General features: G+C 37.0%; 1 protein-coding gene across 1 annotated transcript in view; it reads left to right on the top strand.

Moving 5' to 3' along the window:
• COIL (coilin) overlaps nucleotides 1-14,562 on the top strand; it is a 109,039-nt gene that overhangs the window by 64,134 nt on the left and 30,343 nt on the right. Inside the window, 2 exon segments of the mRNA XM_053721309.1 lie at nucleotides 7,412-7,459; nucleotides 12,219-12,288. Coding sequence (XP_053577284.1) covers nucleotides 7,412-7,459; nucleotides 12,219-12,288 — 118 coding nt within the window.

Raw genomic sequence — 14,562 nt, 5'->3', positions numbered from 1 at the left:
GGTATCACTTGTACTTAGACAATTTTTATACAAGTGTCCTTTTGTTCAAGCTACTGTATTGCTTTGATACAGTAGCTTGCGGTACAATTAAAAAGAACCGCGCAGGTTTCCCAGGACAGCTTGTACGCACCCGGCTACGAAGGGGGGAGACCTCAGCTCTGCGCCAAGAGGAGCTGTTGGCACTGAAGTACAGAGACAAGAAGGATGTATACCTTCTTACCACCATCCACACAGAGAGGACGGTGGCGGTTTCTGTACGTGGCAGAGCTGAGATCATAAGGAAGCCAGTGTGCATCAAGTCTTATAACCGGCATATGGGTGGGGTTGATCTGGCTGATCAGCTGCTGCAGCCCTATCTAATTATGCGGAAGACAAGGGCCTGGTACAAAAAGGTTGCAATTTACCTAATGCAGATTGCAACCCACAACGCTTTTTTGTTGTTCAAAAAAGCAAACCCCAGAGTTAAAAAGACTTTTTTACAGTTTCAGCTCCAGATTATTACGGGGATTTTGTACCATGATGCACCTGCTCCCCGGGCGGTGATGGGAGAGAGCAGAGTTGGGGCTACCCATTTTATTTTTAAAATCCCCCCTAATGCCACAAAGCAGAAACCACAAAAAAAATGCAGAGTCTGTACCAAGAGGGGGAAGAGAAGGGACACCATATATTACTGTCCTGATTGCCCTGGACAGCCTGCACTCTGCATTGGGGACTGCTTCAAGCGGTACCATACAATGGTCAATTTTTAAAAAAAATAAATACATTTGCTGTTACATATATATATATTTTTTTTGGTTATGTTTATAGTTAGATGTTTTTTTGTTTTTTTTACTTTTACTGTGCCAGATTTTTACATTTCACTACTCTATTTTTTTCTAAAATTGGGCCTGTTTTTTTTTTAACCAAAACCCCTGTCAAACCTATGCATGGGGGACATAGGTGTTCTCAGGGTGCCTTGCAGAAAACAACCTGAAGTATGTTTTTGTAATAACTTACAACAGTCTCTCCTAAATCATAGTCAAAAAGCAATGTGTCTGTAAAAATGAAAATTGAAAAATTACCACCATACACTTTCTCCAATTTTTTGGGCTAAAACGGTTGCTTCAAAGGCATCAAAGCACACCATATACAATACCTTGGGGTGTCAACATTTAAAAAATATACACTTTGAATGCAATAAATAAAAGTGGGGTATGCGATAGGCCCCAAACTAAAGATAGGCCTATCAGAAGAAATACTCTCATTTTTAATAACTAAAATCACAAGTCATAAAATTGTAACATAACCTTCCCAAAATCCTGGCAAACCTATGCATGGGGGGCATAAGTGTACTCAGGGTGCCTTGCAGAAAACAACCTGAAGTATTATTTTGCAATAACTTACAACAATCTCTCCTAAATCATAGTCAAAAAGCAATGTGTCTGTAAAAATGAAAATTGAAAAATTACCACCATATACTTTCTCCAATTTTTTGGGCTAAAACGGTTGCTTCAAAGGCATCAAAGCACACCATATACAATACCTTGGGGTGTCAACATTTAAAAATTATACACTTTGAATGCAATAAATAAAAGTGGGGTATGCGATAGGCCCCAAACTAAAGATAGGCCTATCAGAAGAAATACTCTCATTTTTAATAACTAAAATCACAAGTCATAAAATTGTAACATAACCTTCCCAAAATCCTGGCAAACCTATGCATGGGGGGCATAGGTGTACTCAGGGTGCCTTGCAGAAAACAACCTGAAGTATTATTTTGCAATAACTTACAACAATCTCTCCTAAATCATAGTCAAAAAGCAATGTGTCTGTAAAAATGAAAATTGAAAAATTACCACCATATACTTTCTCCAATTTTTTGGGCTAAAACGGTTGCTTCAAAGGCATCAAAGCACACCATATACAATACCTTGGGGTGTCAACATTTAAAAAATATACACTTTGAATGCAATAAATAAAAGTGGGGTATGTGATAGGCCCCAAACTAAAGATAGGCCTATCAGAAGAAATACTCTCATTTTTAATAACTAAAATCATGTAACATAACCTTCCCAAAATCCTGGCAAACCTATGCATGGGGGGCATAGGTGTACTCAGGGTGCCTTGCAGAAAACAACCTGAAGTATTATTTTGCAATAACTTACAACAGTCTCTCCTAAATCATAGTAAAAAAGCAATGTGTCTGTAACAATGTAAATTGAAAAATTACCACCATATACTTTCTCCAATTTTTTGGGCTAAAACGGTTGCTTCAAAGGCATCAAAGCACACCATATACAATACCTTGGGGTGTCAACATTTAAAAAATATACACTTTGAATGTAATAAATAAAAGTGGGGTATGTGATAGGCCCCAAACTAAAGATAGGCCTATCAGAAGAAATACTCTCATTTTTAATAACTAAAATCATGTAACATAACCTTCCCAAAATCCTGGCAAACCTATGCATGGGGGGCATAGGTGTACTCAGGGTGCCTTGCAGAAAACAACCTGAAGTATTATTTTGCAATAACTTACAACAGTCTCTCCTAAATCATAGTAAAAAAGCAATGTGTCTGTAACAATGTAAATTGAAAAATTACCACCATATACTTTCTCCAATTTTTTGGGCTAAAACGGTTGCTTCAAAGGCATCAAAGCACACCATATACAATACCTTGGGGTGTCAACATTTAAAAAATATACACTTTGAATGTAATAAATAAAAGTGGGGTATGTGATAGGCCCCAAACTAAAGATAGGCCTATCAGAAGAAATACTCTCATTTTTAATAACTAAAATCACAAGTCATAAAATTGTAACATAACCTTCCCAAAATCCTGGCAAACCTATGCATGGGGGGCATAGGTGTACTCAGGGTGCCTTGCAGAAAACAACCTGAAGTATTCTTTTGCAATAACTTACAACAATCTCTCCTAAATCATAGTCAAAAAGCAATGTGTCTGTAAAAATGAAAATTGAAAAATTACCACCATATACTTTCTCCAATTTTTTGGGCTAAAACGGTTGCTTCAAAGGCATCAAAGCACACCATATACAATACCTTGGGGTGTCAACATTTAAAAAATATACACTTTGAATGCAATAAATAAAAGTGGGGTATGTGATAGGCCCCAAACTAAAGATAGGCCTATCAGAAGAAATACTCTCATTTTTAATAACTAAAATCATGTAACATAACCTTCCCAAAATCCTGGCAAACCTATGCATGGGGGGCATAGGTGTACTCAGGGTGCCTTGCAGAAAACAACCTAAAGTATTCTTTTGCAATAACTTACAACAGTCTCTCCTAAATCATAGTAAAAAAGCAATGTGTCTGTAACAATGAAAATTGAAAAATTACCACCATATACTTTCTCCAATTTTTTGGGCTAAAACGGTTGCATCAAAGTCATCAAACCACTCCATGTATAATACCTTGGGGGGTCAACTTTTTAAATATAATCACATTTATGGAAAACAAATAAATTGGGGTATGTTAAAAGACCCCCAAAAAAAGACGATAGGCAAAGAAAATATGTTAAATGTGAAAAAAAATCACAAACACATGTCAGACATTTGGCATTGCACCGCCCAAACAAGCCACCAAACCTATGCATAGGTGGTATCACTGAACTCAGGAGATGTTGGTGACCACATATTGGTGTCTTCTTTGGTAGTAACACATAACAGGAGCTGTGAATCCATGTCTAAAGTACAATGTATGTGAAAAATAACACAAAGAAATGAATGCCCAATAGTTTGACAAAGACTAGTGGTTGAATTAGTGTATGGAAAGTGTTAAAACACCTGCATTTGAAATACCCTAGGATGTCTACTTTTCAAAAATATATGGTTTTATGGGGGTAAATTACATTGGCCGGCTTCAGAAATGTCTTAAATAGAACATGGGTGCATGGGATGTGAAAATGGGAAGTGTAAAAAATGGAATGCGCTTCCTAAAAATAAGGCCTTCTAGCCCCCAGAGAACCCAACACACCTATACATGGGTGGTATCACTGTACTCAGGAGATGTTGTTGAACACATATTGAGGTGTTTTTTGGCAGTAACACATAACAGGAACTGAGAATCCATGCCTAAAGTACAATGTGTGTGAAAAATAACACAAAAAAATGACTACCCAAAAGTTTGACAAAGACTGGTGGTTGAATTAGTGCATGGAAAGTGTTAAAATACAAGCATTTGAAATACCCTAGGGTGTCTACTTTTCAAAAATATATGGTTTGATGGGGGTAAATTCCATTGACCAGCTTCAGAAATGTCCCAAATAGGACATGGGTGCATGATGACCGATGTGAAAATTCCAAGTTGAAAAACTGGAATGCGCTTCCTAAAATTAAGGCCTTTTAGCCCCCAGAGAACCCGACACACCTATACATGGGTGGTATCACTGTACTCAGGAGATGTTGTTGAACACATATTGAGGTTTTTTTTGGCAGTAACACATAACAGGAACTGAGAATCCATGCCTAAATTACAATGTGTGTGAAAAATAACACAAAATAATGACTACCCAAAAGTTTGACAAAGACTGGTGGTTGAATTAGTGCATGGAAAGTGTTAAAATACAAGCATTTGAAATACCCTAGGGTGTCTACTTTTCAAAAATATATGGTTTGATGGGGGTAAATTCCATTGACCAGCTTCAGAAATGTCCCAAATAGGACATGGGTGCATGATGACCGATGTGAAAATTCCAAGTTGAAAAACTGGAATGCGCTTCCTAAAATTAAGGCCTTTTAGCCCCCAGAGAACCCGACACACCTATACATGGGTGGTATCACTGTACTCAGGAGATGTTGTTGAATACATATTGAGGTTTTTTTTGGCAGTAACACATAACAGGAACTGAGAATCCATGCCTAAAGTACAATGTGTGTGAAAAATAACACAAAATAATGACTACCCAAAAGTTTGACAAAGACTGGTGGTTGAATTAGTGCATGGAAAGTGTTAAAATACAAGCATTTGAAATACCCTAGGGTGTCTACTTTTCAAAAATATATGGTTTGATGGGGGTAAATTCCATTGACCAGCTTCAGAAATGTCCCAAATAGGACATGGGTGCATGATGACCGATGTGAAAATTCCAAGTTGAAAAACTGGAATGCGCTTCCTAAAATTAAGGCCTTTTAGCCCCCAGAGAACCCGACACACCTATACATGGGTGGTATCACTGTACTCAGGAGATGTTGTTGAACACATATTGAGGTTTTTTTTGGTAGTAACACATAACAGGAACTGAGAATCCATGCCTAAAGTACAATGTGTGTGAAAAATAACACAAAATAATGACTACCCAAAAGTTTGACAAAGACTGGTGGTTGAATTAGTGCATGGAAAGTGTTAAAATACAAGCATTTGAAATACCCTAGGGTGTCTACTTTTCAAAAATATATGGTTTGATGGGGGTAAATTCCATTGACCAGCTTCAGAAATGTCCCAAATAGGACATGGGTGCATGATGACCGATGTGAAAATTCCAAGTTGAAAAACTGGAATGCGCTTCCTAAAATTAAGGCCTTTTAGCCCCCAGAGAACCCGACACACCTATACATGGGTGGTATCACTGTACTCAGGAGATGTTGTTGAACACATATTGAGGTTTTTTTTGGCAGTAACACATAACAGGAACTGAGAATCCATGCCTAAAGTACAATGTGTGTGAAAAATAACACAAAATAATGACTACCCAAAAGTTTGACAAAGACTGGTGGTTGAATTAGTGCATGGAAAGTGTTAAAATACAAGCATTTGAAATACCCTAGGGTGTCTACTTTTCAAAAATATATGGTTTGATGGGGGTAAATTCCATTGGCCAGCTTCAGAAATGTCCCAAATAGGACATGGGTGCATGATGACCGATGTGAAAATTCCAAGTTGAAAAACTGGAATGCGCTTCCTAAAATTAAGGCCTTTTAGCCCCCAGAGAACCCGACACACCTATACATGGGTGGTATCACTGTACTCAGGAGATGTTGTTGAACACATATTGAGGTTTTTTTTGGCAGTAACACATAACAGGAACTGAGAATCCATGCCTAAAGTACAATGTGTGTGAAAAATAACACAAAATAATGACTACCCAAAAGTTTGACAAAGACTGGTGGTTGAATTAGTGCATGGAAAGTGTTAAAATACAAGCATTTGAAATACCCTAGGGTGTCTACTTTTCAAAAATATATGGTTTGATGGGGGTAAATTCCATTGACCAGCTTCAGAAATGTCCCAAATAGGACATGGGTGCATGATGACCGATGTGAAAATTCCAAGTTGAAAAACTGGAATGCGCTCCCTAAAAATAAGAGCTTTTAGCCCCCCGAGAACCCGACACACCTATACATGGGTGGTATCACTGTACCCAGGAGATGCTGCTGAAGACATATGAGGGTGTTATTTGGCAGTAACCCTTAATATTATCAGTAAATGTATTCTTAAATTGCTATTTTGTCAAAAAATCAAATTATTTTTTTTTCCCCCCCAAACTTTGGCATAGATTGGTGGTAAAATGGTTGCATGAAAAAAGTCAAAATACCCCAAGTTTAATACCTTAGGTTGTCTTCTTTTAAAAAATATATACATTTGAAGGGTTATTCAGGGATTCATGACAGATATTGGTGTTACAATGTAACTATCGCCAATTTTGAAAAAACATGGTTTTGAAATAGCAAAGTGCTACTTGTACTTATTGCCCTATAACTTGCAAAAAAAGCAAAGAACATGTAAACATTGGGTATTTATAAACTCAGGACAAAATTTAGAAACTGTTTAGCATTGGTATTTTATGGTGGTTGTAGATGTGTAAGAGATTTTGGGGCTCAAAGTTAGAAAAAGTGCATTTTTTTTCATTTTTTCCTCATATTTTATATTTTTTTTTATAGTAAATTATAAGATATGATGAAAAAAATGGTATCTTTAGAAAGTCCATTTAATGGCGAGAAAAACAGTATATAATATGTGTGGGTACAGTAAATGAGTAAGAGGAAAATTACAGTTAAATACAAACATCGCAGAAATGCAAAAATAGCCTTGGTCCCAGATGGTCAACAAATTGAAAAGTGGTCTGGTCACTAAGGGGTTAAAGGAGACCCACTATTTTTTGGTGAAGGCTACTTTGGTATCCAATACAGAAATTTCTTGATCTGTTTTTGAGAAAATCCTATACCTGAAGTTTTATGGAGGCACAAGCCCCTACTGAGCATGTGCAAGAGTACATAGTTTTTATATGTGATTCACTGATAGCTGTCACATGATACAGGGCAGTGAAATTTAAAAGAATTTTGAAATTTGTCTGAAAAAGAAATCTGCTGCTCATACAATCTTAAAAATATCTATAAAATATATAATTTGTATATAAAATTTATGTAACTAACTTGACTTTCTTTGATTCTTTTCCATGTTTTTACCAGCTACTAGAATTAACAGAGAATTATACCCCTGAAGTTTCTGATTACAAGGTATGGTGATTTTAAAATGTGCATTTGAAAACATCTGTTTAACATGTTTTTTGTTTAGAAATATTTGTTTTCTTTATAGTACAATTACACCAAGATTACAAGTTGTGCGGCATTAAACCGGGTGCGCAAATAACGCAAAAATATTATCGGTATCGCACTCTCCATAGCTCTGCCATTACAAGTCACTGAAAAAAATCTTCTTTTGTTGTGCGATAAGCTGCATACCGCACAAAACCCAAGGCCTGACTTTACGTGCTCGTGCACGCTTTCCCCCATAGACATCAATGGAAAGTGTTAGAAAAAAACAAACACCTGCGGTATCTGTAACGCAATCTCCATTGATGTCTATGGGGAAAAGAAAGTTTATTATAAATAAATAACATAAACCCCTAGTCTAACTACCCCTAATCCGCCGCCCCCTGACACCGCCGACACTAAATAAACTTATTAACCCCCAATCCCCCGCACATCCACATTGCTAACACCTAAATAAACCTATTAACCCCCTAAACCGCCGTCCACCCACATCGCCAACACTATATAAAGCTATTAACCCCTAAACCGTTGGCCCCCCATCGCTACTCCTATAATAAACCTATTAACCCCTAAAATGCCGGTCCCACACATAGCTAATACTAAACCTATTAGCCCCTAAACCGCCAGTCCCCCACATCGCAAATCACTAAACTATTAACCCCTAAACCTAACCCCCCCTAACTTTAAATTAAATTTACAATATAACTACTGGTGACTCCTCCTCTCTTTTGCCTCTGTCTGTTGGAGTACCTCAAGGCTCTGTCCTGGGTCCTCTACTCTTCTCTATTTACACATCTTCACTGGGTAAACTTATCAACAGCTATGGCTTCAGCTATCAATTCTCATATCAGTGACTGCTTATCTGGCATTTCCTCCTGGATGGCCTCTCACCACCTAAGAATAAACATGTCCAAGACTGAACTACTTCTCATTCCCCCCTCTAACTCTACTCCAGTTTCTAATTTTTCTATCACTGTTGGCAGCACCACTATCTCCCCATCACCCCAAGTCCGCTGCCACAGAGTCACGCTTGACTCAAATCTGTCCTTCAATCCCCACATCCAATTGCTCTCTTCATCCTGCCGCAACCACCTACGCAATATCTCCAAAATTCGTCCGTTTCTGAGCGCTGAAACTACTAAACAGCTAATCCACTCCCTGGTAATTTCCCGACTTGACTACTGTAACACCTTACTAACTGGCCTCCCTCTCTCCCGCCTCTCTCCCCTCCAATCCATCCTAAATGCATCTGCCAGGCTAATTCACCTCTCTCGACGCTCTGTTTCTGCCGCACCTCTCTGTGAGTCCCTTCACTGGCTCCCCATTCACAACAGAGTTAAATTCAAAATTCTCACCCTGACCTACAAAGCCCTCACCAATGCTGCCCCACCCTATCTGTCCTCACTTATCAACAAATATACTCCAACAATGACCTGCTTCTTGCGTCCTCTACCATCACCTCCTCTCATGCTAGACTACAGGACTTCTCTCGTGCGGCACCAACCCTCTGGAACGCACTTCCTCGTGATGTCAGACTTGCACCTAACCTCTCCTCCTTTAAACGTTCCCTAAAGACCTTTCTGTTCAGGGAAGCTTATCACCCGACTTCTTAACAAACTAACTTCACTTAACTAACAGTTGCCCTCTATCTCCTCACTAATATCATTCTCACCTTTGCAGTCCCCACCTCCTGTTTCCCATCCTCCTACCCATCTAGATTGTAAGTTTCCACGGGAATAGGGCCCTCAATTCCCCCTGTATTTGTTTGTAAAATTTTGTCTTTTATCGTATTGTTTCTCCATTGTACTGTTATCCTTGTACCCATGGGCAGCACTGAGGAATCTGTTGGCGCTTTATAAAGAATAATAATAATAAAAAATGATCTTAAAATAAATAAAACTTACCTGTGAAATAAAAAAAAAAAACTATTAAAGGGACATTAAACACTTTGAGATGGTAATATAAAATGATAAATTGTATATATAAAACAACTCTGCAATATACTTTCATTATTTATTTTGTCCTCTTTGCCTGTAATTCCATTCTGAAATTGTGAGCTTTTCAGTTCCTGTTAGAAATGGAAGTGCAGAACACTGTTATATCCAGCACAACCATTGGCTGCACACTCTAATGACCTATGTATAGCTGTCCCTAATTGGCCACAGCAGAGAAGGTAACACAAGTTACAACATGGCAGCTCCCAGTGTTTTATAGACACTAAAACTTTACACTTATTTTGTCACTTTTTAAACAACTAATGAAACTTTAAAAAATACATCTACATGTTAGTCATGGACTAATCTTTTCTTTGAATGCATCATTCTATCTAGCATGTATTTAGTGTTTAATGTCCCTTTAAGAAAATAAAATAAACTACAAAAAAAAAAATCGAACATTACCAAAAAAAACACATTGAAATTATGAAAAAGAAAAACCCTATTTTTTATATAGCCCTATAAAAACAAAAAAGCCCCCCCCCCCCCAAATAAAAACACCCCCTAACCTAACAATAAACTACCAATAGCCCTTAAAATGACCTTTTGTAGGGCATTTCCCTAAGTTAAACTGCTCTTTTACATTAAAAAAATTACAAAGTCCCCCCTAACGGTAAACCTCCCCACCCAAACAACCCCCCAAAATAAAAAAATAAAAAACAAGTCTAAAGAAAACCTAAGCTACCCATTGCTCCTAAAGGGGCATTTGTATTGGCATACTGCTCTTTTACTGCCCATTAAAATGAAGTCCGGACCTCCATCCTGAAGTCCGGACATCCATCTTCATCCAGGGTTTACTGTTAGGTGGGACTTTTGTACTTTTTTATTGTAAAAGAGCTGTTTAACTTAGGGCAATGGCCTACATTATTGGTAGTTTATTGTTCGGTTAGGGGGTGTTTTTGGGGGGCTTTTATGTTTTATAGGGCTATTAGATTAGGTGTAATTTTTTATTATTTTGGATAATTTCGTTTATTATTTTTTGGAATATTAGTGTTTTTTTTTTTATTTTTCGTAATTTTAGTGGGGGGTTTTTTGTTGGTAATGTTAGATATTTTTTTTCGTAGTGTTAGGCTATTTTAATCTTGTAATTTTAAGTTTTTTTATTTTTCATTTATTTTATTTTATTAAAATAGTTATGTTAGGTTTATAGTTTAATCTTTGTTTTTTTCAAATGTAAGTTTTTATTTATTTTTAGATAGTTATATTGTAAATTTAATTTAAATTTGGGGTGTTAGGTTTAGGGGTTAATAGTTTAATTTAGTGATTTGCGATGTGGGGGGGCGGCTGTAAGGGTTAATAAGTTTATATAGTGTTGGCAATGTGGGCGGCGGTTTAGGGGTTAATAGGTAGTTTATGGGTGTTAGTGTACTTTGTAACATTTTAGTTATGGATTTTGCGAAACAAAAATGTTTAGTATAAGCGATGTGGGGGGCCGGCATTTTAGGGGTTAATAGGTTTATATAGTGTTGGCAATGTGGGCGGCGGTTTAGGGGTTAATAGGTAGTTTATGGGTGTTAGTGTACTTTGTAACATTTTAGTTATGGATTTTGCAAAACAAAAATGTTTCGCAAAATCCATAACTACTGGTCTCAGATTGCGGCGGTATAGACCACAACGCAAGCATTTTAGCCGGACTGTACAACCTGTAATACGGCGCTATGAAAATCCCGCACTCAAGTCATTTTTTGAGTGCGGAATGGTGAGTTGCGTTACAGGCTAAAACGCTTGCGGTATAGCTATACCGCCGCGACTTGTAATACGGGAGACCTGCCATTCCACGCGCAATGGCCAATTTTTCAGCGGTATAGCCGTACCGCACCATACCACAAAACTTGTAATCTAGGTCTGTCTTTGTTAAATGCTGCTAAATAAAGTTTTAAATGAAGATGGTTGTATCTTGATCAATATTGTAACTGTGTATATTTTTGTTGTAATGCCCTGCGTGATATGTTACATATATTGATTGTCTGTAACGAATAATGTCAACTGGCTAAAGGGATATAAACGGTCTGTTTTATTGTTGTAATAAGCAAAGCAGTAAGCAGTGGGTTATACTTAATAGAAATTAGTGCAGAATGTATTATCATTTTAAAAGGATTTTACAATTTTTTAAAATTTTTGTTTAACTTCATTTGTGAAGGGTTCATTACTTAATGTCACAACCACACAAGGGGGCTGTGGTATTTACTGGAAAGCAAGGAGCAGCTTTTTTCATTTGACGTTGATAGCTGCCAGATCAGATCTCTGGTTAAGTTTCTAAAAGTGCCCCAAATGCCCTCACAATAAGACGTTTTTTTTAGTTGTTTTTTTTTTTTATTTAAAAAAATAAAATAATAAAAAAAATAGAATAATAGTTTACGTCTATTATCAAATCTGCTTATTTTCCTTGATATCCTTTGCATAAGGTGCAGCACTACTGAGAGCTAGTTGAACACCTCTAGTAAGCCCATCACAAGAGACAAATGTGTGCAGATACCAATCATCTCGCTCCCACTATTTCAACAATGGATACCAAGAGAACAAAGTACATTTGAAAATAAAAGTGAATTTAAAAGTGTCTTAAAATAACATTGCTCTATCTGAATCATGCAAGTTTAACTATTATCACTATAATGACACTTTTTTTTTTTTTTTTTTTTTTTTTTTTTTTAAATGCGATGTTGATTTTTCCATTTGATAATAAATTTAACTATATTTGTAGAATTGAAATTTTGCATTATTTCTTTCAGGAAGGAAAGATTTTGAGTTTTGATCCTTTCACTAAACAACTTGACGTGGAAATCTACTCAAATGAATCAGGTAATGATAAAAACAAAAAATGGGTTTGAAGAGCAAAAATGTTTATTTAGTCCTCTCTCTCCTGCTTTAGTAGTTCAGGGTTTACGCCAATCCTTTAATAATTTCTCTGGAGTTCTCAAAAACAAGTATCACATAAAATCATGGAATGGTGGTTGTTGAGAATATTTCTTTTTTCAACAAAACTAAAAAGGAACATTCCATAAAAAGAGAGCAATACACAAAGGGACAGTGCTAGTGTATTATTAAAATATTTGTAAATATGCCCCCCCCCCCCCTCTCATTTGTCTCTTTCTTTGTTTAGGATGATTGAGTCCTGGATGCAAGCAAGCAAGGTTACAATTAACTCAAATTGAATTCCACAGTAAATGTTTATGCACACATTAAAAAAAAAATCTTTACAGTGCTTTTTATTAAATGACAGTTTAAAAATGCTTTTAAAATTTTATTTTGCTGGCAGATCTTTTGTACGAATACGGCGGCAAGCCGAAACGCATAAGCCAGTTCTGCAGCGTTGGGACACCACTTGTTTGGCTGTTTTTTCCTTTTCCATTTTTAATCTGCATTTGCTAAATAAATGTTAAGTTATACTATATTTTTGAGCGGAGTACACCTTTTTCTTTTGTCTGCAGATCTTTTGTACTGTCATGAATAATTTCGGATGCATAAATAGATCCCTTTTAAAGTGACAGTAAACACAGTCTTCATAACACGGCAATGAAATGTACATAATGTGCACATTACATGAAAGGGACCCTGAACCAAAATTTTTTCTTTCTTGATTCAGATAGAGCATGCAATTTTAATAAACTTTCTAATTTACTCTTGTAGATTTTTCTTCGTTCTCTTGCTATCTTTATTTGAAAAGAAGGCATCTAAGCTATATTTCTCTTGTTAAGTGTATCCAGTCCACGGATCATCCATTACTTCTGCGATATTCTCCTTCCCAACAGGAAGTTGCAAGAGGATCACCCACAGCAGAGCTGCTATATAGCTCCTCCCCTAACTGCCATATCCAGTCATTCTCTTGCAACCCTCAACATAGATGGAGGTCGTGAGAGGACTGTGGTGTTTTATACTTAGTTTATTTCTTCAATCAAAAGTTTATTTTTAAATGGTACCGGAGTGTACTGTTTATCTCAGGCAGTATTTAGAAGAAGAATCTGCCTGCGTTTCCTATGATCTTAGCAGAAGTAACTAAGATCCATTTGCTGTTCTCACATTTTCTGAGGAGTGAGGTACTTCAGAGGGGGAATGGCGTGCAGGTTTTCCTGCAATAAGGTATGTGCAGTTAAAATATTTTTCTAGGGATGGAATTTGCTAGAAAATGCTGCTGATACCAAAGTAATGTAAGTAAAGCCTTAAATGCAGTGATAGCGACTGGTATCAGGCTTATTAATAGAGATACATACTCTTATAAAAATGTATTTTAAAACGTTTGCTGGCATGTTTAATCGTTTTTTTACATATGTTTGGTGATAAAACTTATTGGGGCCTAGTTTTTTCCACATGGCTGGCTTGAATTTTGCCTAGAAACAGTTCCCTGAGGCTTCCCACTGTTGTAATATGAGTGGGAGGGGCCTATTTTAGCGCTTTTTTGCGCAGCAAAAATTACAGACACAGACATCCTGCTTCTTCCTGCATGATCCAGGACATCTCTGGAGGGCTCAAAAGGCTTCAAAAGTCGTATTGAGGGAGGTAAAAAGCCACAGTAGAGCTGTGGCAGTTGTTGTGACTGTTTAAAAACGTTTTTTGTCAATTGTTATTCCGTTTTTGGTATTAAGGGGTTAATCATCCATTTGCAAGTGAGTGCAATTCTCTGCTAACTTATTACATACACTGTGAAAATTTCGTTAGTGTAACTGCATTTTTCACTGTTATCTCAAATTTGGACAAAATTTGTGTTTCTTAAAGGCGCAGTAGCGTTTTTTATATTGCTTGTAAACTTGTTTTAAAGTGTTTTCCAAGCTTGCTAGTTTCATTGCTAGTCTGTTTAAACATGTCTGACACAGATGAATCTACTTGTTCATTATGTTTGAAAGCCATGGTGGAGCCCCATAGGAGAATGTGTGCTAAATGTATTGATTTCACTTTAAATAATAAAGATCAGTCTTTATCTATAAAAGAATTATCACCAGAGGATTCTGTCGAGGGGGAAGTTATGCCGACTAACTCTCCCCACGTGTCAGAACCTTCGCCTACCGCTCAGGGGACGCACGCTATTATGGCGCCAAGTACATCAGGGACGCCCATAGCGATTACCTTGCAGGACATGGC

This window comes from Bombina bombina, chromosome 1, assembly GCF_027579735.1.
Source record: "Bombina bombina isolate aBomBom1 chromosome 1, aBomBom1.pri, whole genome shotgun sequence".
In the NCBI taxonomy this organism is placed as follows: domain Eukaryota; kingdom Metazoa; phylum Chordata; class Amphibia; order Anura; family Bombinatoridae; genus Bombina; species Bombina bombina.
This window is presented reverse-complemented; position numbering and strand designations above follow the sequence as displayed.